The 23,252-nt window shown below is 31.7% G+C and overlaps 3 protein-coding genes across 3 annotated transcripts; 1 reads left to right on the top strand and 2 right to left on the bottom strand.

The window, feature by feature from the left end:
• Positions 1-6,942: 6,942 nt before the first annotated feature.
• LOC8287754 lies at positions 6,943-7,732 on the bottom strand. Its single transcript, XM_002509897.3, has 2 exons — positions 7,269-7,732; positions 6,943-7,161 (listed from the first exon to the last, which is right to left on the bottom strand). The coding sequence occupies exons 1-2, from the start codon at positions 7,674-7,676 to the stop codon at positions 7,156-7,158; spliced, it is 414 nt and encodes a 137-aa protein (XP_002509943.1). The 5' UTR covers positions 7,677-7,732; the 3' UTR covers positions 6,943-7,155.
• A 4,955-nt stretch (positions 7,733-12,687) lies between these two features.
• Positions 12,688-13,437, bottom strand: LOC125370037 (secreted RxLR effector protein 161-like). The gene has a single exon (XM_048373615.1). The coding sequence runs from the start codon at positions 13,435-13,437 to the stop codon at positions 12,688-12,690; it is 750 nt and encodes a 249-aa protein (XP_048229572.1).
• Positions 13,438-17,522: 4,085 nt separating this feature from the next.
• On the top strand, positions 17,523-22,298 carry LOC8287753 (transcription factor CPC). The gene is made up of 3 exons (XM_015728959.3): positions 17,523-17,790; positions 18,097-18,184; positions 21,998-22,298. Exons 1-3 carry the CDS (start codon positions 17,736-17,738, stop codon positions 22,110-22,112), a joined length of 258 nt encoding a protein of 85 aa, XP_015584445.1. The 5' UTR covers positions 17,523-17,735; the 3' UTR covers positions 22,113-22,298.
• The last annotated feature ends 954 nt before the right edge of the window (positions 22,299-23,252 follow it).

Raw genomic sequence — 23,252 nt, 5'->3', positions numbered from 1 at the left:
TTGACACGTTACTGTTCCATAAAAAGTTGCTTTGTTCAAGTGACTGAAGTCCAAAACTTCACCGTGAGCCTTTGCTTGTGGTTCTATTTGTCAGAATATTGCAAATATTTCTACGTCAAAGGTAATTCATGCTACATCTGTCTCAGAACTCCATATGTTTATGGACAATACACAGCCATAAAAATTACCTTTGCAAATGAAGTTAAAATTATACAAATTCCTTTATTTTTTTTTGAAAATGCAGAAAACAGATTTTACATTATGTTTCAATATCTTAACCTGGACCTCACAATCAACCAAAGTTGCCTTTATCTAGGCATAATATCCCAAAATCCCATATTTCCTATTTATGTCCACAAAAGCTTCTGGGATTTTTTTTTTTTTTTCCTGCAGACAGCTTAATCAACTGCTAATATAGAGCCTAATAACTTGAGCACCACAAAATTTAGAATTCAGAATGGAACTTCCAATGCATTCCAGGGTGCTAAGTTATCATCAAGAATGAGAAACACTTAACTTGATGACCTAATATTAGTTTTAGGAGAGGAGATAAAAAACGACTGCCGTGTTCTTGTATTAAGAAGATTAGATACTTTATCGATCTGGGTATTATCGAGAGCGTCATTTAGAGCCTCTTTCCAATTTTATTGTAAGTTCGTGCCAGTTATTAATGTTGGTTCTGATATCCTAATGGAATAAGGTCGAATTCGGCTTTAAATTTTATTGTTATGCTTAATTTGGTTCTTTTTGATTTTTAGTATTTTAGTCCAAAATTTTATTATTTCAGTTTAAATTAGCCCAAATTAAAAATAATTAATTTTTTAAAAAAAATAAAACATAATTTTCTAATCTTTTAAAAAACTATTTTATAATTTAGAAAAAATTTAAATACATAACTGGAAAAACTAAAGTATTTTTTAATTCAACTTAAAAACTAAAGTGATTTTAGGTAAATACTATTTTTTTATCTCTTTAAAAATTAATCAAAGTTGTTAATTTATTATTTTTTAGCAACTCACTCTTTTTTGTAGTGAGTGGATTACACTCTTTTTAAATGAGCAATTTGAAGTAAAACATCAAAGTTTTAGATTAAATTGACTTAAAAGGTCAAAAGAGCTAAATTAATTTTTATTACAAAGTTCTAGAGTCAAATTGGACCTTAGTTCTATTCTAATTAAATAGTGTGGAGTTTGAAAATTTATTTCTTGGTTAGGTCTGGTATATATATCCATGTACATACTAAACCGATAAATAATTGATATATATATTTATTAATTTTTAAATAATAAAATATATGTCAATTATCTAATATTATAATATAAAATACATTTATAATATATATTATTCATCCATGCATTAAGTCTAAATAAAATTTTTCTGAAAATCTTCTCTTCTTGTCTGACTTAATCGTCATCTTGTTGCATGATTTTCCATTCGGCTTCTTTCGATTGGGCATTTGCTTTAAATTACAAGTCCCTTCCGCTGCCACAGAAAAGCAGGAAAAAAAAAAAGTGAAGGCAAAAGTGTGTTCTCTTGTTATCGGATATTATTGAATTTGATTATCAGACATTTTAAAATTTTGACCGTTGTTCTTTTTTTTTTTTTTTTTCTAAATAAATACACAAATCAAATGGATCCAAGTTTAGGATAATCAAATTCCTGATATGTATCTAATCCCTAAATTTCAATCATCCTTTTAAGATTAAGACATCTTGGAGTTGCAGATAAGTTGAGATTAACTACTACTGCTTTGATATCGGATATATACTACTTATCAAACACAGAATTTCAACATTAAGTAATACGTAGGATTCAGCAAACTGGTGCAGCTACAAGTGTTTGCCAGCCAACATTTATGTCACACTTATTATATAGATTTTGTTGGCAGACACTCTGGCGGCTCAGTTCTGCATACATTAAACAGACAAATATGAGTTTAGTTATATATATATATATATATATATATATATATATATATATAACAGTACGACAAACTAATAATGCTCCTGTTGTTTCTTCACCAACTCTTTACTCATCGTCACTGCTGCTTTGTCTATCCTTCTACTTCTTGTGCCCATCCTTCTCTTTCTTCTTACCCTCAGGTTTCTTTTCCTTCTTCTCTTTCTTTTCCTTCTTCTCTTTTTTATCTTTCTTTTCCTTCTTCTCTTTTTTATCTTTCTTTTCCTTCTTTTCTTTCTTGTCTTTCGTTTTCACTTCATTTTTTTCATGGCAAGCAATGCCATTGGGTTCATCCTGGTGGGCGTCCTGACCCTTGGTTTGGGCAGGGCAAACCTGCTGTTGTTTTTCGAGAACAGTTTCCTCACCGTCTTTCTTGATTTGCATTGAAGCCATGCTGATTGAGGCAAATGTACGTATGACTTCTAGTGAGTTTTCTTGAGCTCTCTCGATTGTTTGTCTGTTACTTCATTCCCACGGGAGCATAGTTTTATGGCAGGGAGTTAGTGGGATTCCTTGAATTCTATATCATCCATAAATAGAATCTGCTTTTTTGCATGATAGGTCTATAGCATCTTTACTCCATAGGATATGGATGTACATCGCTCTCTCATCCAAATTATTAAGCACAGAATAAATGCCACATTTATTTCTCTACGGTGGATAACCATGTCCAAGTTGCACTTAGTCTTTTCTATCTACAAGCCGACATGCTTGTTCTACGTGCCAAAAATGTTGATGGGTATCAAACTGTGTGCCGTCTAAACCATGCTTTTGACCTTTTCCCAGAATCTGTCTGTAAGAAAAGATACGGTGACTTTGAAATATGAAAGGATAGTTTCACCTTGTATGGATTTGTTACGTTTTGTCTTATATTGTGACTGTAAGAAGTTCTCTATTAAATCACTTATGCCATTGTACTTTTTACTAGCACGACCAAGGAAAGGAATTATCTTGCTTGCTAGTTGCCCCGTATATATAATATTAATCATGAAGGGGACCTGATAAGGAAATAGAACTTGGAATGTACTTAGCTCAGCATGCTGCTTCTCTTTAGAAGATAGTAATTGGTTCTAGTTGCTAGAACACTCGACGAACTTCACAATAGGTGTTTAGAATTTGTAATCGAGGTTACCATCGGCAATGCAATTGGAGATACTATAGTGTGCTACCAGATTTACTTTTGCTCTTTCAATAATGTTTACTTAATTACTCTGCTTGTAAACCTGTATTTGATTCTTAACTTATTGCAATTTTATTTGTCACTCTATTTCAGTCTTAATCGTATGAAATGTCACATTAGAATTGCGTGTGGTCATAACAACATATACTTGATACTTGAGCCAAACTTTTGGCTTTTTTTAGATTATTAGCCCTTTAATGAATATGAGTAAATTTAAATGAATGACAAACTGCCGGTAACTAATTTGATAATACCACTTGAGCTATCTGCAATACCGCAGATTCAGACTCTTGGATCAAGAAAATGATCTCCTTAAACATGCAAGGAGATATAATAGCTGATAGTCTTGAGGAATGGCAAAGTAAACAGCTATTTGATTCCCAGAAACAGGATTCAGAGCATAGATTGGACGGCACCCAATTGATACCCATCAGCATTTCTGATGTTAAAGCATGACGAATGGAGATGGAAAAGACAAAGTGAAACTTGGATATGGTTTATAACTAGTGCTAGAGAAAGAAAGGTAGCATTTATTTTCTGCTTTTATAACTAGTGCTAGAGAAAGAAAGGTAGCATTTATTCTCTGCTTAAATAATTAAGATAAAAAAGAATCTAGAAAAAAATTAAAGACAATGTAAATCTTATTCAAAGATGCTATTAGCCACCCCTGATCCAAAATCTTCTTCAGTGAAGTTGCTTAAGTAACTAAATTCACACTCTTGCCTATATAAGTCTATTTGTTTCCATGGGGAGTTAAAGGAACAAGCGACAACCAAGAGAATCCACTAGAGTATACCCTTTTCTGCCTCAATCACTATGGCCAACACCCGTGACAAGCACAACAAAAGCCATACCCAAGACAGGGGTCCTCAGATGGCAGCATCCTTGACTCGTTCACGAGTTCACAGCCAAGCAAAGGAAAAACAGGCGCAGCGCCATGACTCAAATGTCACGACTTGCCATACAGCAACTGATCAAAAGAAACTATTGTTGTTGCCAATGATTCCTTTGCAACTAGTGGCTGGAGGTCTTGGGTTAGGTTTAGGCATTATGGGTCTCTCTAAACCTTTTATGGGTGCAGCAAGAGAGGCAAATCAATTTCCAAGCCTCTTTCGACCAAAAAATGTTACACTTGAAAGGGTGCAGTGGATATCAAGCTCAGGAAGTGGGCCAAAAAAGAGAGAAGAGAAGGACGAAGAGAATGAGAAGAAAGACAAGGATGAAAAGAAAGAAGATCAATCCAAGAAAAAGAAAGAAGATCAATCCAAGAAAAAGAAAGAAACGAAGCGCCGTAGGCCTCCTAGACCCCGTATCCCTAAGGTTAAAGACGACAGCAGCAGCAGCAGCCACAGTGACAACGAAAGCAGCAGCAGCCTCAGCGACAGTGAAAGCAGCAGCAAAGATGCATAGGAAACACTGTAAGATTTCGTGCTTCGGCATGAATACTAGTAGGGATGTTAAATGGTGCATCTCCCTTCTATCCCATTGAACCTGTAATTTACTGGTATCCAATTATAAACGAATAAGCTTCATCAAAATAAGAAGCACATTGCTAATCATCTTTTCCTTCATCCACTTGGATTAATAACAAAAGGTAATATAACGTAGCCAAGAATAAGAATGAGAGTGGCGCGGAGATAAATTCAAAAGTGGAACCATTAAGAATAATTTGATTACAGATGTTAACGTAGAAAGTAGTTACTTCTGATACTGCAGGAAAATATTTCACTGCATTGATGAACCACTGCTATTCAAGCTCGAACGCCCACCAGCTATTATGTGATCATTTATTATATAATATTTGTGAGGTACAAATTCTAAGCATATGTGAAAACACAGGAAGAATGATCTGCCGCAGAAAATCTATACAAATAAATAAAAGAGTTAGAAATCTGGCTATAGCTCAGGATTAACATTGTCCCTTCTTCTCTACTGAGATCAGGTTGTATTCTGCAGAATTAATAGACACTGATATGGGAGACTGGGTTTCTAAATCAATTGGAGGTCACTCACAAGATTAGTTATGAATTATTGTTGAAAAACTAAACTTAATTTAATAATCATTGAGTATAGTATTTAATGTTTAAGTTATAAAGTTAAGGAGTCACCTATTAAATATGTAAGTTATATATATATTCGTTAAGTCTGTAACTTATGTATTAAGTGTAGGATGTTTAAGAGTTGTAGGTTACCAAAAGACTTCTTGGCTACTAGACTAATAAGTCTATATATATTCTTTGTAATTTCAATTCAATACAAGTATGTTTATCCTTTCTTCTTCTTATTCTCTACAACACTTATAATGTAAACAGAATATGTGCTAAAGAATATATGCAGTATGCCTGCTGTTCACGAAGAGCTGTGACATACATCTGCAAACAATATACTTGTTTATGAATAAATAAATTTGATGAATGATGATAAAGAACTATAAGTGACACCAAGTGAGGAACCAAATGTACATTTATATTGCTAAGTGAATTGCAGCAGTCTCCCTAATTGGGAGATGCTTGCTGGGTTAGACTAGGAACACCAGTGATGGCTGAGACCCTTTCAGGAATAACGTACACTCAATAACTGGAAAGATACAAGATTTCGTGCTGATATGGATTTCGCTATAACTTAATTCAAGGTGCTTTAGCTTGAATGATGGACCCCCACAAAACTATCGGATAACCGAAATCCAGCCGCTCAACACACAAGACCCGGGAAGTGGAGAATGAGACAAAAAGTACACGATTAACCAGCTGGAGAAGAAAAGGAAAAAAGCCTGCATGTATGAAGTGAAGGGACGCAAGGGATTTGAAGTTGGAAGATTGAATTACTAGTGATAATGATGAAGAATATGGAGATATATTAGCAGTTGATAAGAGTTTTAACTCTTGTTTCAATGCCTCTGTTGATCCTACTACGGCATTGATAGTTATAAATTTGATAACGGTTGTGATTGTATTACTAGTAGTTAATAAAGAAATCAATCCTGAGCTCATTTATAGTTGGATTATCATGTAACCTGGCACAATAATATGTTAATTTTATCTCATTTCTGAGTAAATTCTATGTTATTATTCATTAAATGGCTTATCGATACTCAGATAAAATCTAAAACATCAAGATCGAGATTGCCATGATAGGATTTCAAATATTTCTCCATCAAGTGGAAACAAGATTGAGAAAATTCAATGGCCTACACACATAGGATCGAGGCGAGAGATTGGAAGTGCCCCTCGTAATAAGGACGCAATAAGAATGCGTTATTGATTTAATTTTTCTTTTAATATCTTTATTTATAAAAAAATTTATAAATTTTAAATCTAATTTACATAAAAGAAGTTTTGTATGTATATTTTACATAATAATTCTATATTAAGACTTTGTATGTAAATTTAATTTAAATTTTATAAGTTTTTAATAAATATATAAATAAAGTAAAAGAAATTAAGACATTATAAACTACCACACTCTAGAATTCACCTATTTTAAAATATCAACCCGAACACCAATTTTGAAATTTATTAAGAGGGTGCTATCTTTTTAAGTGAAGTATAAGTACATACATAGAAACATGAATTTATATATGTTTTCAGCAGTAAAAATGTGAATATAGTAGTATAACTACAGCCCATAAGAATGAATGTTTTAACGGAAAACAAACATGTACTCTTGTTTTTCTTTTTTTAGTAATTAATATAAAAGTGACGGTTTGCAGTGTTGTAGAGATCAAAATTTGGTTGTAATTTTTAATTCTCTTTCTCCTCTAATGAATAAAATAAATGAAACGCAAAGAAGAAAAAGAGAGGATATACTTATAAATAATTAGAAGTTTTATTTACTCATAAATAAGATACAATGAGGTACGTGCAGTAATTCTTGGTAGTGATATTAGAGCAGATGCACGCCCCATTGGCATACCATCTTATTTTCCATTATTTTATTTAGTATAGGAGAGACAATTATTCTTCTGATTTGATCATGCCACACCATATATATATATATATAGCCTGTAGCTCCACTTCTTAATTCTGCAAACATGTATAAGAATAAATAGTCATAAAGAGTTCCCACTAAGATGTATGAATAGTCATAAACATGTAACTTTAACTGATCAAAAGGTAATAACACTACTTGCCTTCTTCCTTCCACACTTCTCATCGTCACTGTCGCTCTCGCTGCAGCTGCTGTCACTGTCACTATTGCCAGAAATGCCATCTTTGATCTTCTGCAGCAGACCCCTCCTCTTGTGCTCTCCATTGTGCCTCCTGGTCTTTCTGTTGCAGTTTGTATCACAAGTAGCAGTTCCAGACAGTTCATGGGCATGGCCTTGACCTTCTTGCCTATTGCACGTGGTGTGATTCTTGGCTTTGCCATGGCCATTGTTAGTGCCACTAGAAATGGTAGTTTGGCCAGAGCAATGAGTCTGATCTTTCTTGAAGACAGAGCCAACCATTTCAGACACCTTTTGTCCTAGTGAGTGGTTTTGCTGCTGCCCTTGACTGCATGTTTTCTCAACTGGTTTACAGCATTGGGCTGAGGCCATTTTGCTAGTGTAGGACTTTTAAATGTAGGCTAGCTGTTTATTTTGCTCGATGGTGGTATAGGGAGAAACTGCAATCATTTATATAGAGTTGGAGTAAGTGGGAATCCTTTTAGCTTTAATGCTTTGAATCTCCTTTTTATGATATGGGCAAAACAGCATCTATTCTTCATTTCACGAAAATTGACAGAAAATTAATACTATACTCCTTTTTATCACAAATTTTCCTGACGAATAAATTCCATTTATTGTATGTGATTTATTCTGTGTCCATACTATACGGCAGCCCTTAGTCTTGGATTTAAGGAATTTTGTTTTCAGAAATTTGAGAACTTAACTGGGATAATTCATGGCCTTGAGTGCCTTTAGTCATTTTCTCAAACAGAAAAAGTGACAAATTCCGTCAAATATTTGATTTAAAATTTAACTTCTGAGAGAAATCATTATGTGTATATATTTTAGAGATAAGTCCAAGATTTTGATTCCGAACAATTCTAAATATGTAATTTTTTAAAATAATAAATACTATAGCTATAAATTATAAAAAATTAAGGATTTTAATATTAAATAAATTTTGATTGTCTGTTACTTTAATTAATTATTATTATTTAAAATTTAAAATTTAATAATTTATAATATTATTTTTTGATTGTGATTTTTGTGGATCAATGAATCTTTTCACCACGGTTTAAATATCAAACAAATATATTATATATTATTAAGCTCTAAATTTATATTATTATATATGAAAAACATAAAAGTGTCGATAATTAAATTTATAGAAATCAAAAATTGTTAATGATGAAATATTTATTTTATCAAATTTTATAACTACGTGCTTAAACTTGTCATAAAATGAAACTAAATAGAATTTTGTTTTATATTTGTTCCTACGTTCTAATTTCGTTTGTATTAAATTCATTTGAGTAATTTTAATATATTATTTATAAACTTTTTTTTAGAAAAAACCCGCTTATTTATATTTACACTATAAATACATTAAAATAATTTAACTAAAGTGGAAGGTGCAAAGAGGCCCTGAACTTAGTGGCTCATGGCTCCTTTAGATTATTCATGTTTGTTTTGGTTCTCAGTTAATACTTTCTTTTAGAAACAGTCGATGCAGACCATTCAGTTAGTTTAAGCCTAAACATCAGTTAAATTGTGTTGATATGAACAAATGAAACGACCTGCATGCTGAGATTGATGCTTATATGGACCACTTTCACAAAAAAATTAATAAATAAAAACTTAAATAAAATCAGAAACCTCTATCCAGTGCCACCCTGACAACATGGTTATCCAGGTTACCCACCACCTGGACCTTCCACTGTCACAAGGCACCACTGCAATCTCAACATTAGCGCCATAACCATCAACTCCAGATAGCAGTAAAGGTTAGAGAACAAGGTGGTGGTGGTGGTGGTGGTGCAGAGCATGTGAATGTATCTATACCTTGAAAGTATTATGTGTTCCAACATATGATTCGCAAAATCCTAATTTCCTGTCTTTTATCGAAATGTAAATTTTATAACTCACAGCTTATGGCGATATCTGTAAAATCCTAAACTATCTAAATCTTTTATATCTAAGCATATAATTAGAAATTATCTAAATTTTAACTAGTTTTTAATTAAAAGGAATTATAACTCAATTTTAGCGGTTGCAAATTATACAATATTTTTCTATTATAGTAATATATATAATGTATGTTCATATTTAGTTTAATGGTATTTTTCTATTATATTTGGCAAGCACAAAAATAGATTAAAAAATTATGGTATTCTAATTAAACTAACATGCATACAGTTGATTTTAGTTTTAGAACGTAAACCATGGTGATAATATCTTAGAGGGAAAACGAAAGAAAGAAGTGGGGCCACATGCAGCATCATAGAATACAATACAATACAATACAATACAGGATTGAGAGTGAGGCAGTGGGCAAAAAGATATTCCCCACACGAGACTACACTCATTGCATCAGTTTTGTATTGAATTTTCCGTCGATTGAACAGAGCTCCGCTCATCGAATCCCGAGGATAAATTTAAATTTCTGGCCGACCAGTCAGCACAGCTGTTAGCTTGCCGTATCTTCGCAACTTATTAATTGCCTCTTCTTTTCTTTCATTTCTGCTCCATATTCTCTTTTTATTATTATCAGATAAGCTTAATTTAATTAAGAACCAAAAGGGTTGTCTTGTTTCATAAAATTAATTAATTGATTAAGTCGATTCTTAATTAGGTGGGTTTTGTCTTCACACAAAACACACCCATGTCAATGTGTTTGTTTATTTCATTAAAGAAATATATCATGTATTATCTAGCCTTGCTCTTGTCCTATTGTAGATTTGTAGCAGTTTTCTAATTGTTTTGCACTGAATGTTTTGTTGATTATCAATCAATTTTCACTTATTAGTATTGCAGTTGTTTCCAGACTAATCATAGTTGGATTCGATTAACTATGTTGGAAATGTACTTTTGTAGATTGAGTTCTGTTAGACGGACACCCTCCGATGAGAAAAATTTTGCATGTCAAATTGCCATTATATATTAAATTAATTATTCTCAGTATTGAAAAACGAAATATATTTATAAGTTTTTATTTAGTAGATTAATTTTGTTACTTTTAAATTATTTTGTTACATTTATTTGTTAAACAAGAATTTCAGTTTGCATATAGAATCAAAAATAGTTCTCCCATGTTATGTTCTAATTCAATAATAGTATTTACTAGATTGAATAAAATAAAATCTAAATAAACTGTGCTATCTGTGAATTTTAGTTTTAATTTTTTAATTTTTATTAAAAATAATTTAAAAAATTTCAAAATTTATACCACATTTAATTATTAATGAGTTAATATTTTATACTTATAAATAAATAAATAAATAAAATTGAATCAAAGGCTCATTGTAGCAACTTTTTTAAGTATCAACTTTTTGAAGGGAGGAATCATTTGCGTTTTTCTATTTTTTATTATATAGGAAAGATATTATAAAAGAAAAATCCCCTCTTCTTCTTTTTCTCTCTCCCCGATGCCACCTCTCTTCCTCCTCTCCCATTCCCTTCCTTTTCGTCACCTGTCCCCTTCTTCCAACCACCGCAAACTCCTTCTTCTTCCCCCTCCCTTGTCGGCATCGCCTTCTTATTCTTCTTTCTTGCTGTCGACAACGAGTTGGAGGAAGGAAAGCTCCTCCCTCGCTGCCACCGCGAGAACAGCCGCCTTCTGTCTTCCTTTCGCTAATCCAACGCTGGAATCATGCTCCCTACTATTTTTCCTCTGTCGGCAATCTCGCCGGAGCCGAAACTTTTCCGCCTTGATTCGGTGAATTCCGGCGAGTTTCAGACGAAAACGTTTGCATATTTGGACTCCCCACGACTCAAGCTTCACGACGCTTCCGAATTCGAGATCTGACACTATTGGCGGTACCAGCTTTCGAACCACAGTATTTTCCGGACGCTTAAAGTTCGGCTCGATATAATATTATTTAGACTTTAAAAATTATTTTAAAATTATTAGAAAATAATTAGTGTATAAATTATTAGTTATAATTAATTAATTAAATTATTTAATTAGTTAGTAGCCTGATTTTAAAATTTTTGCAGATTAATTTCAAAATGAGTTAATATTCTGTTATGTAAATTTAGATCTTGATTAATTAAATTAAATATAAGGAATATTGCGTGATTGTATTGGAAATAATATTATTATTTTTCTGGACTATTTTTTTTTTAATTATGGTTTAGATTGTGTTGCAGAGTCGGAAAAATAATATAATTTTGGTAGTTCGATTCCCGTTAAAAAAATGTGAAATATTTGAAGTGTTTCTAGCAAGTTCTGGATCCGACATACGAGAAATAAACGTCCATATTTTAGGACAGATTTTGCCAAAATTTTGAATTCGAATTTTTTATACAATCTAATCTAGAAGTTTAGGCCTAGAAAAAAAGTAAGATATCTTATTAATTGAGTTATTTTCGTAAATAAATAATCCATCAAAGTCAGCTCCACCCAAGGCGTAGGAACAGACTGCGGAGTGTAGTAGAACTGTGAGTTAAAGTCATATAATCAACTCCACATATGTCATGTCTAAATTAAATGCAATGTTATTATGATTATTATTATTATTAATTTTATTTAATTAATAATTATTATGATTACTAATAGTATTATTATTGTTAATTTTATTTTCATTATTATCGATATTATTACCATTATTATTTTTATTTTTGCTATCATATTAATTATTATTATTATCATCACATATGATTTTCATATTTGCTATACTTGAGACTATTTAACTTTTATTCTTAATATGTTATTGAATAATTTATGTATGTTTGTGATTTATGCTTTTTTTAATTATTATTGATGCTATGGTTGTAATTTCAAGATGAAGCGACAATATAACATGCCACCTGATGGATTGCATCAGGACTGCATGAGCATTGGTATTAATCAGAGACTAGTAGTAAAAGAATATCTTTGGGATTTGCCTTGGTCAAATACAATTCTCTAGGCTGTGAAAATTTGATTGTCGGAGTAAAGGTCCATAGTCGAGCGTTGCTTTCTAGGCGCCGGCTTTATTAAGAATCAAATGACCAGACTAAATTTAAGGATCCTGGTTGAGCTTCGCTTTCTGAGCGCCAGTCCTACTGGAATAAGAGAGCCAAAAGGCTCCTAGTAATTCCAATTTTAGTATTTTGACAAAGGCTCATTGCTTAACATAGTATTTGTTAAAGAAAAAACACTGATATTTGAAATGTAACATTCAGCTCACTTATTTATTAATAAAAATGGCCATTTAAAGCCTTACAAGAAACAGAAAAGAGAGGAAACAGGTATCCATGTAGATACGTCAAAACAAAAAGCAAAACAAACTCCACTAGCCTTAAGAATAGATCAACCTAAAGACTAGGAACTTATTTAATAGAAAGTGAGAAAATAGCAGTTCTTGGAAACGGCTATATAACAAACCCTCCCTTAAACTAAGCAGATTGCTTAATTTACTTATGGCATTTCACATACTCCAAGTAAATCTCTAAGCTTCTGAAATTGTTCTAGCTTGAGAGGCTTAGTTAGAATATCCGCAACTTGATCTTGTGAACCACAATGAACTAAAAGGACTGCACCTTCATTATACAAATCCCTTAGGAAATGGAATCGAATTGCAATATGCTTACTCCTCTTGTGCATTACTGGGTTTTTGGACAGCTTTATTGTGGAACTGTTGTCACAGAAAATAGTTGTGCATTCTTCGCTGCAGCCAAGTCTTTTAAGAACCATCTTCATCCACATCGCTTGACAGGCACATGTTGCTGCGGCTACATATTCCGCGTCCTTTGTTGATAACGTCACAATTGGCTGTTTTCTAGATGTCCAACCTACTGCCTCTGAACTCATTAAAAACACATATCCTGTAGTACTTTTCCTATCTTTCAAACATCTAGCATAGTCAGTGTTAGTATAGGCAGTCAACATGCCACTTGCCTTCCTTTGATATAAGATGCCAAGATTAGTAGTTCTTTTTACATACCTTAACACCCTTTTTGCAGCCATGAGATGAAGCTTTATAGGTTGAAACATGTACCTACTAACTAAGCTTACTGCATACATCAAATCTGGACGAGTCGATATTAGATAAATCAAACTTCCAACCATTTGTTTGTAAAAAGTGTTGTCAATCGCAACTCCATGCTCATCTTTCGAAATTTTAAAACCAGGAACTATAGGATTTGAGACAGCATTACAGTCCTCCATCCAAAATCGCTTAATCACATCTCTTGCATATTTTTTTGACGGATGAAAATTCCATTTCTATTTTGTTGCACCTCAATTCCAAGAAAATACCTCATCCTCCCTAAGTCCGTCATGTCGAACTCCTTCATCATTGATTTCTTAAATTCTCCTATCATGGTTTCATCATTTCTAGTATAGATTAAATCATCAACATATAAACTTATAATCAAAAGATTACCTTTATTATTGGTTTTCACAAACAAGGTTTGCTCATTGGAACATTTCTCAAATCCTTCTTTCAAGAAATATGCCTCAATGCGACTAAACCAAGCTCGAGGTGCTTGTTTTAGTCCATAAAGAGTCTTTTTGAGCTTATACACTTTATTTGGCTCTTCTTTCTTCTCAAAACCTCTAGGCTGCTCTACATACACATCCTCCATAAGCTCTCCATGCAAGAATGCTGATTTCACGTCTAGTTGATATACCATCCAATCCTTCTGAGCTGCTAGAGCAAGAATCATTCTTATAGTGTCCATATGAGCTACTGATGCGAAGACTTCAGCATAATCAATTCCATACCACTGCACATATCCTTTTGCGACTAATCGGACTTTGAATTTCTCCACTTCACCGTGCTCATTAAATTTTGTTTTTATAGACCCATTTTACTCCAATTGGCTTTGCACCTGTTGGTAAATCAATGAGAAACCATGTGTCATTCTTCTCTATGCTTTTAATTTCGATCTCCATAGCTTTCCTCTAATTTTCATTTTTTACAGCTTCTTCAAAGCTCACAGGATCTGTACCTGCACTAACAACAAAATTCACATCAATTTCTTCCCTTTCTGAGAGTCCTTCCCCACTTACATAAACATTCATCCAACTTGGTGGCCTTCTGATTCTTGCTTTCGTATCAGAGTTTGAAGAAGAACTGGAATTTGAATTTAAAGAAACTGCGCTTGTTCCATTTCCATCTTCAATTCCAGCAGCATGTTCTTCAACAACATCAGTATTTGCATTATTTCCTGCCACTTCATCTTCATTTTTTGCCCACTCGAGCTCCATGAGTAACTATTGTTCATAGCTCTTATCCCAATCCCATTTTTCCTTTTCTTTAAACACTACATCTTTGCTTACTATTACTTTCTTTGTCACAGGGTCATATATTTTATATCCCTTTGATTCATCACTGATTCCTAAAAACACACCACTTATGCTTTTACTTTCCAGTTTGGTTCTTTTGGTATCTGGTACATGGATATGACACACACATCCAAAAACTCTGAGATGTGCAATCGATGGCTTTACTCCACTCCAAACTTCTTCTGGTGTGGCGTCCTCCAAGGCTATAGTTGGACAACGATTTAGCACATAAATAGCCCACTTCACCACTTTCGGCCAAAAGGATTTTGGAATTCCTTTTTCAGACAGCATGCTCCTCACACAATTCATCACCATTTCTTCCTTTACTTTGTGGGGTATACGCTGTTGTTAATTGCCTTCTAATTCCATTTTCTCTACAAAAATTGTTAAACTTAGTAGAGGCGAACTCCCCTCCTTGATCTGTTCACAAACACTTAATAGCAAGACCTGTTTCTTTCTCAACAAAGATTTTAAAGGATTTGAACATAGCAAAGGTTTCTAATTTTGCACGAAGGAAATATGACCAGGCCTTTCGACTATAATCATCAATCAAGCATAGCACATATTTACTGCTACTATTAGAAATTGGCGAGATTGGACCATACAAATCGGCGTGAATAAGTTCTAACCTCTGAGTTGCTCTCCAAGTGCTTCTCTTCGGAATGGGCTCTCTATGTTGTTTTCCTTTCAAACAATCGACACAGACTTCATTTGTGAATGTTAGTTGAGGTAGACCCTGCACCATCTTCTTCTCCAGCAAAGTTTTGAGACTTTTGTTGCTGATGTGTCCTAATCTATAGTGCCATAAGTGAGTAAGGTCTTCTGTTGCTGTGTTGAAAAAAATTTCTTATTTTTAGAGGCAAAAACATGGACAACGTTCTTGCTACCAGAATAAACATCTGATTTGTCGTCATTTTGGTTTGGACAATCAAACCTTTCTGAGGATGAGAAATTTTGCACATTGCAGCTTCTATAAGAATAGAAAGACCCCTCTCTTGAAGCTGTCATATGATCAGAGGATTGTTTTTGAGCTCAGGCACACAAAAGACATCACTTATAACAAAGTCGACATCATCTACCTTCATTTTGATGCTTCCCTTACCTGAGACTTGCATTCTGGTGTTGTTCCCTAGCTTCACGGTCTGTTGAGAAATTTCCATAAACTCAGAGAATAAGGCCTTATTACCACACATGTGATTACTACATCCTGAGTCCAAGAACCAAATGTCTTCTTTCTTTGCTCCAACTTCATCAATATAAGCCATTAGTAAAATCTCCTCTTTTTTGTCTGACTCTCCCATCTCATCTAGCTTGACATAATTTGTTTGTTTTCTCAAAGTAGGACATTCATATTGGAAGTGACCAAGATTGTGACAATGGTAGCATTCCACATTAGCTTTATTGAATGATTTTCCTCTTCCATTTCCTCTGCCTCCTCCTCGTCCTCTCCCCCTTCCTTTGTCTGCTTTCACTTCATGAGTCACCTTTAGTAAGACTTGTTCTTCCCCATCAACATTCTTCATTCTCTGCTCGTGGATAAAGAGACTACTTTGAAGTTCGTCGACTGTAAGAGTGTCAACATTATTGGACTCTTCAATAGAACATACAACATAATTAAATTTTGGGACTAGAGACTTGAGAATCTTTCCCGTAATTTCCCTCTCCTGCACTACCTCTCCACATGCTTTCATGTGTTTGGCAATGGAAAGAGTACACCCGAAATATGCATTAACAGTCTCTCCTTCCTTCATTCTGAGGAGTTCAAATTCTGTCTTTAGTGTCTGGAGTTGAGCCTTCTTCACCCTCGTGGAACCCTTGAATTTCTGCTTCATAGAGTCCCATATCTACTTTAAGGTATCATCGTTGAGGATGGTCTCTATGATTTCTCTAACGATAGCTTGATAGAGATAATTTTTAACCTTTTTATCTTTTAGTACCGATTACCTTCATCATACATTTGCCCGAGTGCTCACTGAACCGAATCAATCCCTTCCTCAATTACACTCCAATATTCCTTTGTACGAAGGAAATTTTCCATCAGCTTTGCCCAGTGTTCATAGTATCCATCAAATCTTGGAATCGCTGATTGTACGAACTTTCTGTTGGTACTGATATTCTCAGCCATCTCTACTTTTAGTCTTTCTCACAAATACTATTTCTTGTCCACTGTGTTTCTCTCAATGTTTCATTCGAGCTAAAACTCTATCAGACCCTTATGCTTTTGCTCTGATACCAAATGTTAAAGAAAAAACACTGATATTTGAAATGTAACATTCAGCTCACTTATTCATTAATAAAAGATGGCTATTTAAAGCCTTACAAGAAACAGAAAAGAGAGAAAACATGTATCCATGTAGATACGTCAAAATAAAAAGCAAAACTAACTCCACTAGCCTTAAGAATAGATCAACCTAAAGACTAGTTATTTAACAGAAAATGAGAAAATAGGAGTTCTTAGAAACGGATACATAACAGTACTATCTTCTTCCTAAACTAAAAGTTAATTATGTCAATTTAAATAAAATTTTAAATATTCCTATTTGTATCCATAAATCTTGGTCAAATAAATATTATGTCTTTCGCTAAAGAATATGAATGGGATCATTGAATGATTAGGCTAAGATTTAATGTTGGTTAATTAAATCTTGTTAAGAAACAATGGAAAAAAAATGATAATAATAAAGTACATTTCTTTGAATCCAATATTTAATTAATTAGATTGTACAATTGAAAGAAATATATCATCGATATCTACAAATTCATTATCCATCGAACAGACATATATATTTTAATTTTCTTTTTGCTGACAAATCCAAACACAAGTTGGAGCAGTCAACAAAGAAGTGGCAACAACTAGTAACTACAAGTCAAGTCAAACTCTTATCATTATCCCTACCCTTATCTAGTTCACCAGACATTCCATTTCATAAAATATAAAAATACTGATCCTCCTCCATATATAGCACTGCATTTACTACTTACTACTTATCACAAAATTTATTTAGGGCCATTCTCCATCTCTTTCTTACAATCTCCCATAACAAGTCCTAACTGCCCCTTTTATTTATCACTTGTAGCAGCAGCAGCAACAACTGTTTGATTAATCCAAGCTTCTTCGCTACTCTCGGAAAGAATTACTTTTTCACCATTTCTTGTATATTGTTCATACAAAAACAATGGCTGAACGTCCTCGGAAGCAAGCCAAGAGTACTGCGAGATGCTCTTCAGAAGGTTTTCTTTTAATTTTCTTTATCTACGCATAGTATGATTTTCTTTAGGTTCCTTTTCTATTATTATTTTATTTTTTACATAATCCATCGAGACTAAACTTTAAACTCGAGACTTTTTTTTTTTTTTTTTCTTAACCATGTTGAATCTTCTGAACTAAAACTCATCCAATTCTTATTTAAGAACCTTCCATTCTATGCTTAATTCTTTCCGAATTAAGAGAGGACTCGGTTAAAATTGAGACAAGATTATGTTGTTTTTATGCATTAATATATGTGTTTCTTTTATTGGATTTTGGTTGTCAAGTAGAAGTGAGCAGTAGCGAATGGGATTTCATCAAGATGGCTGAACAAGAAGAAGATCTCATCAACAGAATGTATAGGCTGGTTGGCAACAGGTATTTGTATATGTAAAGATTTGATATACAATCTTAATCAATTGTCTCTCTTTAGTTCTCGATTCTTTAAAGTTTTTATAAATAAAAGGATGAAATGGGTTTGAATAAAACTTTGAGAGTACATTTTAAGGAGAGACAAGCAGGAGTCTTGCGTTGGTGAAACCATGTTGCTATGCAGTCCTATACATATGTTTTAGAAATGGATCAGTAGTTTGTCCATGGATATATGGCTGTTGCGAGTGAAAGTCAGTGCATATAAAACTGGTTACTTTGTACAAGGAAGAAATAGGAAATAATCTAGTAATGAAACCGCCCTAGCTCAGTCATTTTTCTTTTTAATTCTATCGTATTTAAATAACAAACTCACTTTTTTTGTTATATTCTAACAAATAAATGAATAAATTTATTAATATCAAATACTTCAGATATATTTTTAGTAACGAAATATATATAATAGAACTCAGTATCTCAAATAGTACTTTTATTTCTCTATTTAAAATTATTTTTAAAATTTTTAATTCTTAAAATAAATTTAAACCATTAATATTAAAAAAAGCATGTTATACCATATAAAGTTTTCAAAATAAACCAATTTTAAATTAGAATCAGAAAATCTAAAGGTAGATACATGATAAAACAATTTAATTAACTTGTTTTCTTTAGAATGACTTCAGTTCTCATTGTAATAATCTGCTAAAAACTTAATTTTAGAAACAGCCATCCAAGAAGAAGAACCTTTTAGAAATAAGTGGTGCACACTAGTCATTTTAGAAGGACACAAAATAGAAGAATCTCAAATGATTGTTTGTTCCATGAAATAAAAATACTCTCTCTGTTCCAAAAAAATAAAACGGAGACTGTTATTAACAATCACACCCACTTCAAATATGGTGTGCATTTATTATTATTTATTTCGCAATTAATTGCAGTACTGGACTCTGAACTATTATTATATCTATATGCAATCTCCGTTTACCACTTACTTATTATTAAATTATATAAAATATTTTATATTTAATATTAAATTATTAACATAATTTAATTATTTTATACTAATAAACATACCCTGATTTACCAATAAATATATAAATGGCAACATAGATAGGATCTCTACAAGGAATTTTAAAATTAAACCTTTTTCTTTCAGCTTAATTAATAGTATATAGCCACATTAGGCTTCAACATTCTATCCATTTGTCAATCCATGCAATCCCATCCCATCACATTCTTCCTGTTTATGTCAAATTTCTCATTAGGGTTTCATGTGAGAGTGTAAACAAAGGGTAAAGTCTAATGCATCTAAATTGCGAAATTTGTCGGTATGGCATACCTAGTTTTCAAGCTATCAATGCCTGTTATTATGGTTCTGTCCTGTCATGCATAAATATGACTAAAACCAGCTTCCTGCTTCCATTTATAGACTGTGGTCCATTCCGAGTTTTCTTTTTCCAAATTAAGTGTCAAAAACTTTGTATATGGATATATATATATAGAGAGAGAGAGGGTACGGCGAATCTTGCTCATTTAAATACATAGATTAGGTAATCGAATTTCTCATTGGATTTTAGCTTAATTTGATTTCAGATTTCGAAGTTTGTCATCTGAACTAGCTCGATGGAGTTTCTCATACTTGAATTTGACCCAATTAAATGTTAAAGTTCAGCTCAATTATTCTTATTCTATTATATACAAAAATGAGTATTTTTAAATTAATACTAGAATACGATCAAATTACAGTTTGAATAATATCTATATTATAAATTATATAAAAATGTAATTATTTAATTAAGCTTGTAAATTACCCGAGCTCCACTTAATGATAATAAAATTTGAGTATATTATAAGAGCAAAATCTGATTAGTGCACTACTATATAAATTCTCATGTCTTAGAGGTGTACAGAAAATAAATAAAAAAGGTGTTATTATCTATAGAGAAGGTTAGAAATATAAAATTGTAACAGCTTAAATTTTTTATAGTAGAGCCTTTGTAATTGAAATGTTTAAATTCATATTATAGCACAAATTGAAATAAGCTTATGCATATTCACACTTTAGATTTAATAGACATTCATGTGTAAAATATAAAAATTACAAAAATACAGCTTAAAAATTTAGATGATAAAGTATAATAAATTAATATCATTTGAAGTATGATTTTCTGTAATCCAGGATGTGACACTACTAACTATATCCAATTTTTGGGAAAAAATTAAACATAAAAATATTGTTTGGTTGATGTAATTTTCAGTATATTTAAGAACCCCAATAATATAATCTATCCGATTATTAATTTCAGTTCATTTTTTCTCATTCTCGAAGAAATGTATATTTACCTGAATATTATTTTTCTAGTGATAGAAACTATTTGATGTTCAGAATCTAGTTTCTTTTCTTTTTCAAATTAAAATATTAAAGATTATAGCACATCAATAAGTAAGCACAGCAAAGTGTTCATAAATTAATGAACTTTTATCAGTCAAATGTCACGTTTTTTCCTCAAGTGATATTCAATTTTCTTTTATTATGTATATTTAGGGATAATTATACCAATGGTTATTTAATTTTTCATTAACTTTCAATTTAGTTATATATCTTTTTTTTTTTGTTTCACTACAATCATTTAACTTTAAGTTTGGATAATAAATTAGTCACTTATCTAAAATCTAGTGATTTATCTCACTAAAATAATGATATGTCTAGAGCATTTAATATTAGATTAATACATGTTTTAGAAAATTAGCAAGTCACTATCCTAGGCATTAAATTATTTAACTGAACTATTAATTTAATTTAAAATCAAACACAACTTTAAGCTTCAGAAATTCTCTAGATTTTTTAATAATAAATTTTAACTGTAAATTTTCTTTCTTGTCTTCTCATCTTCTATTCTTTTTTAATTTATTATTACAATAAATTATTTTTTTTCAGATTAATTAATTAATATTATTATATATTTATTTTTAACAAGACATTATTTCAAAAGTAAAAAAAATACAATAATAATAACAATAACCAATAAAGAAAGTATGTAAAAAATAAAAAAAATAGAAGAGTGCCTAATCATTAAATTAGTAATATCTTTGCATTTTTTCGTATTTAAGTTATTTTTTCTTTATGTTTCTTACATGTCTACATGTCTATTTAAAAATGTATAATTAGTTGCTATTTGGTGTAAAAACTTCAATATTAAATGAGTGTCTAACCACTAAATTAATTAAATCTGAATGCTAATTACAAAATAAACGAACTAGGGATCTTATTATATAGCATTAGAGATTCTATGTGGTAGATTTAGAAGTTTTTCTCCGATGAATAAACCATCAAATATTAAACAAGTGACCAATTTATTACCCAACTTAAAATTAAATGACTTTAATAAAACAAAAAAAAAATTATATGACCAAAAATAAATTTAGTGCAAGTTAAGTGGCCGTTGGTGTAATTATACCGTGTATACTTGAAACAATTCATTTATATTATGTTTAGTTGAAATATATAAAACTTATAGAATTTATTTGTAAAATTAAAATTGTTATGCTCCAAAAGAAATAAAAGTTAATTTAGAATTTTACATTATCAAATTTATATGGAATTGATTATAGTTAGATTAAATTTTAATAAAATAGATAGAATTTTCAAATAAATTCTACATTAGTAAATTACTCTATTCTATAACAACAAAATACTGTATTATTTTTATTTTATTTTATTTTTTATGCCTTATTTTAAAATGAAATGAATAATAGATTTTAACCGAATATTATTAAATATGATTAGAATGTAGATTAATATTTGAGATGAGTTTTGAACAGGTGGGACTTGATAGCAGGCAGAGTTCCAGGGCGAACAGCAGAAGAAATAGAGAGATTTTGGATAATGAGACATAATGCAGAATTTGCTAGGAGAAGAAATGAGTTTGAAAGTTGAAGCTCTACGTATTTGATCCCTCGCCCTCTAGTTTTGTGCTTTTAATATTTATATTTTTTCATAATTAATTAATTTTGGCCATGCATTGTAATAATAATTGCTAGCCAAGCAAGAAAGAATGCATGTCCATGCACACTCATTTATGTCAGTTATATTCTACCAGGAATGGAAATGTCGATTCAAATATATACGAAATGCCGTTATCTAGTTATATATATATATATATATATATATATATATATGAAGAAAACGATGATTCCATTTCCAGGTTCAGATTCAAACTCTTGAACAAGAAAATCAGTAGCTTCTCTCAAGAAACTTTTTGAAGCAGCGCTGCGCCATGCCATGTTTGTTTTTCCGAAAAGAATAGACGAATAGGTCAAATGTTGAAAAACATAGAATAGAAAAAATCTCCTGCAACTTTAACACATAGAACAACCACTTAGAGGGGTCGTGTCTCTAATAAGATGAAGGCCTGGTCAAGATTACACGTACCTATTTACATATTCTAGAACCTCTTTTTTCTTCTAATTAATTTATTGGACGAGAATTCTTTGGTCATTAATTGGTTAAAGAATTGCAGTATTTTCCACAAAAACCGCGTTGCATGAAATAGCCAACTACTTTTCTTCATTAAAATTCAACTAATATATAATTATTTTTCTTTTCCTTTACAGATTACATGAATTGAAACTGTGATCTTCTTATGCATTAACGTTATTTCCACTATTATTAGCTGCAGATATCATGTTACAATAAGTGCATACTGTAAGCTTATTAAATATAAATCTTATATATATACATACATAGGCATTTATTATATATTTGGTTGCTGCTATAAGATAATAAATGGAACTAAGGCTAAGAACGGGTAAAGCTCGAGAAGTATATCTATTGAATTCGAGTTTTGTGTATTTGGTGATAATGAGAATAGTTTCCTCCTTCATTTATAAAAAGTTTTCAAGCGTGCTTTACTCACTGTTCACTTCTTTATATCTCCATCCTTAAAAATCTCATTCCCAATTACTTTTTTATTATTTCTTATACTTTTCTCAACTGATCACGATTTTTTTCAGTGATGTCAAATTTTAAGGTTAATTATCTTGAATTAGGATACTGTAGAAATTATGAAAATAATGT

Source organism: Ricinus communis, chromosome 5 (genome assembly GCF_019578655.1).
Source record: "Ricinus communis isolate WT05 ecotype wild-type chromosome 5, ASM1957865v1, whole genome shotgun sequence".
Lineage (NCBI taxonomy): Eukaryota > Viridiplantae > Streptophyta > Magnoliopsida > Malpighiales > Euphorbiaceae > Ricinus > Ricinus communis.
Note: the sequence above shows the minus strand (reverse complement) of the source record. Positions and strands in the feature narration are given on the sequence as shown.

Bases quoted from the DNA above. Each gene is read 5' to 3' on its own strand.
- LOC8287754 (XM_002509897.3), bottom strand. From the start codon at position 7,676: ATGGCCTCAGCCCAATGCTGTAAACCAGTTGAGAAAACATGCAGTCAA.
- LOC125370037 (XM_048373615.1), bottom strand. From the start codon at position 13,437: ATGGAGGACTGTAATGCTGTCTCAAATCCTATAGTTCCTGGTTTTAAA.
- LOC8287753 (XM_015728959.3), top strand. From the start codon at position 17,736: ATGGCTGAACGTCCTCGGAAGCAAGCCAAGAGTACTGCGAGATGCTCT. The intron at 17,791-18,096 runs GTTTTCTTTTAA...GTTGTCAAGTAG, and splicing joins TGCGAGATGCTCTTCAGAAG to AAGTGAGCAGTAGCGAATGG. The intron at 18,185-21,997 runs GTATTTGTATAT...AGTTTTGAACAG, and splicing joins TATAGGCTGGTTGGCAACAG to GTGGGACTTGATAGCAGGCA.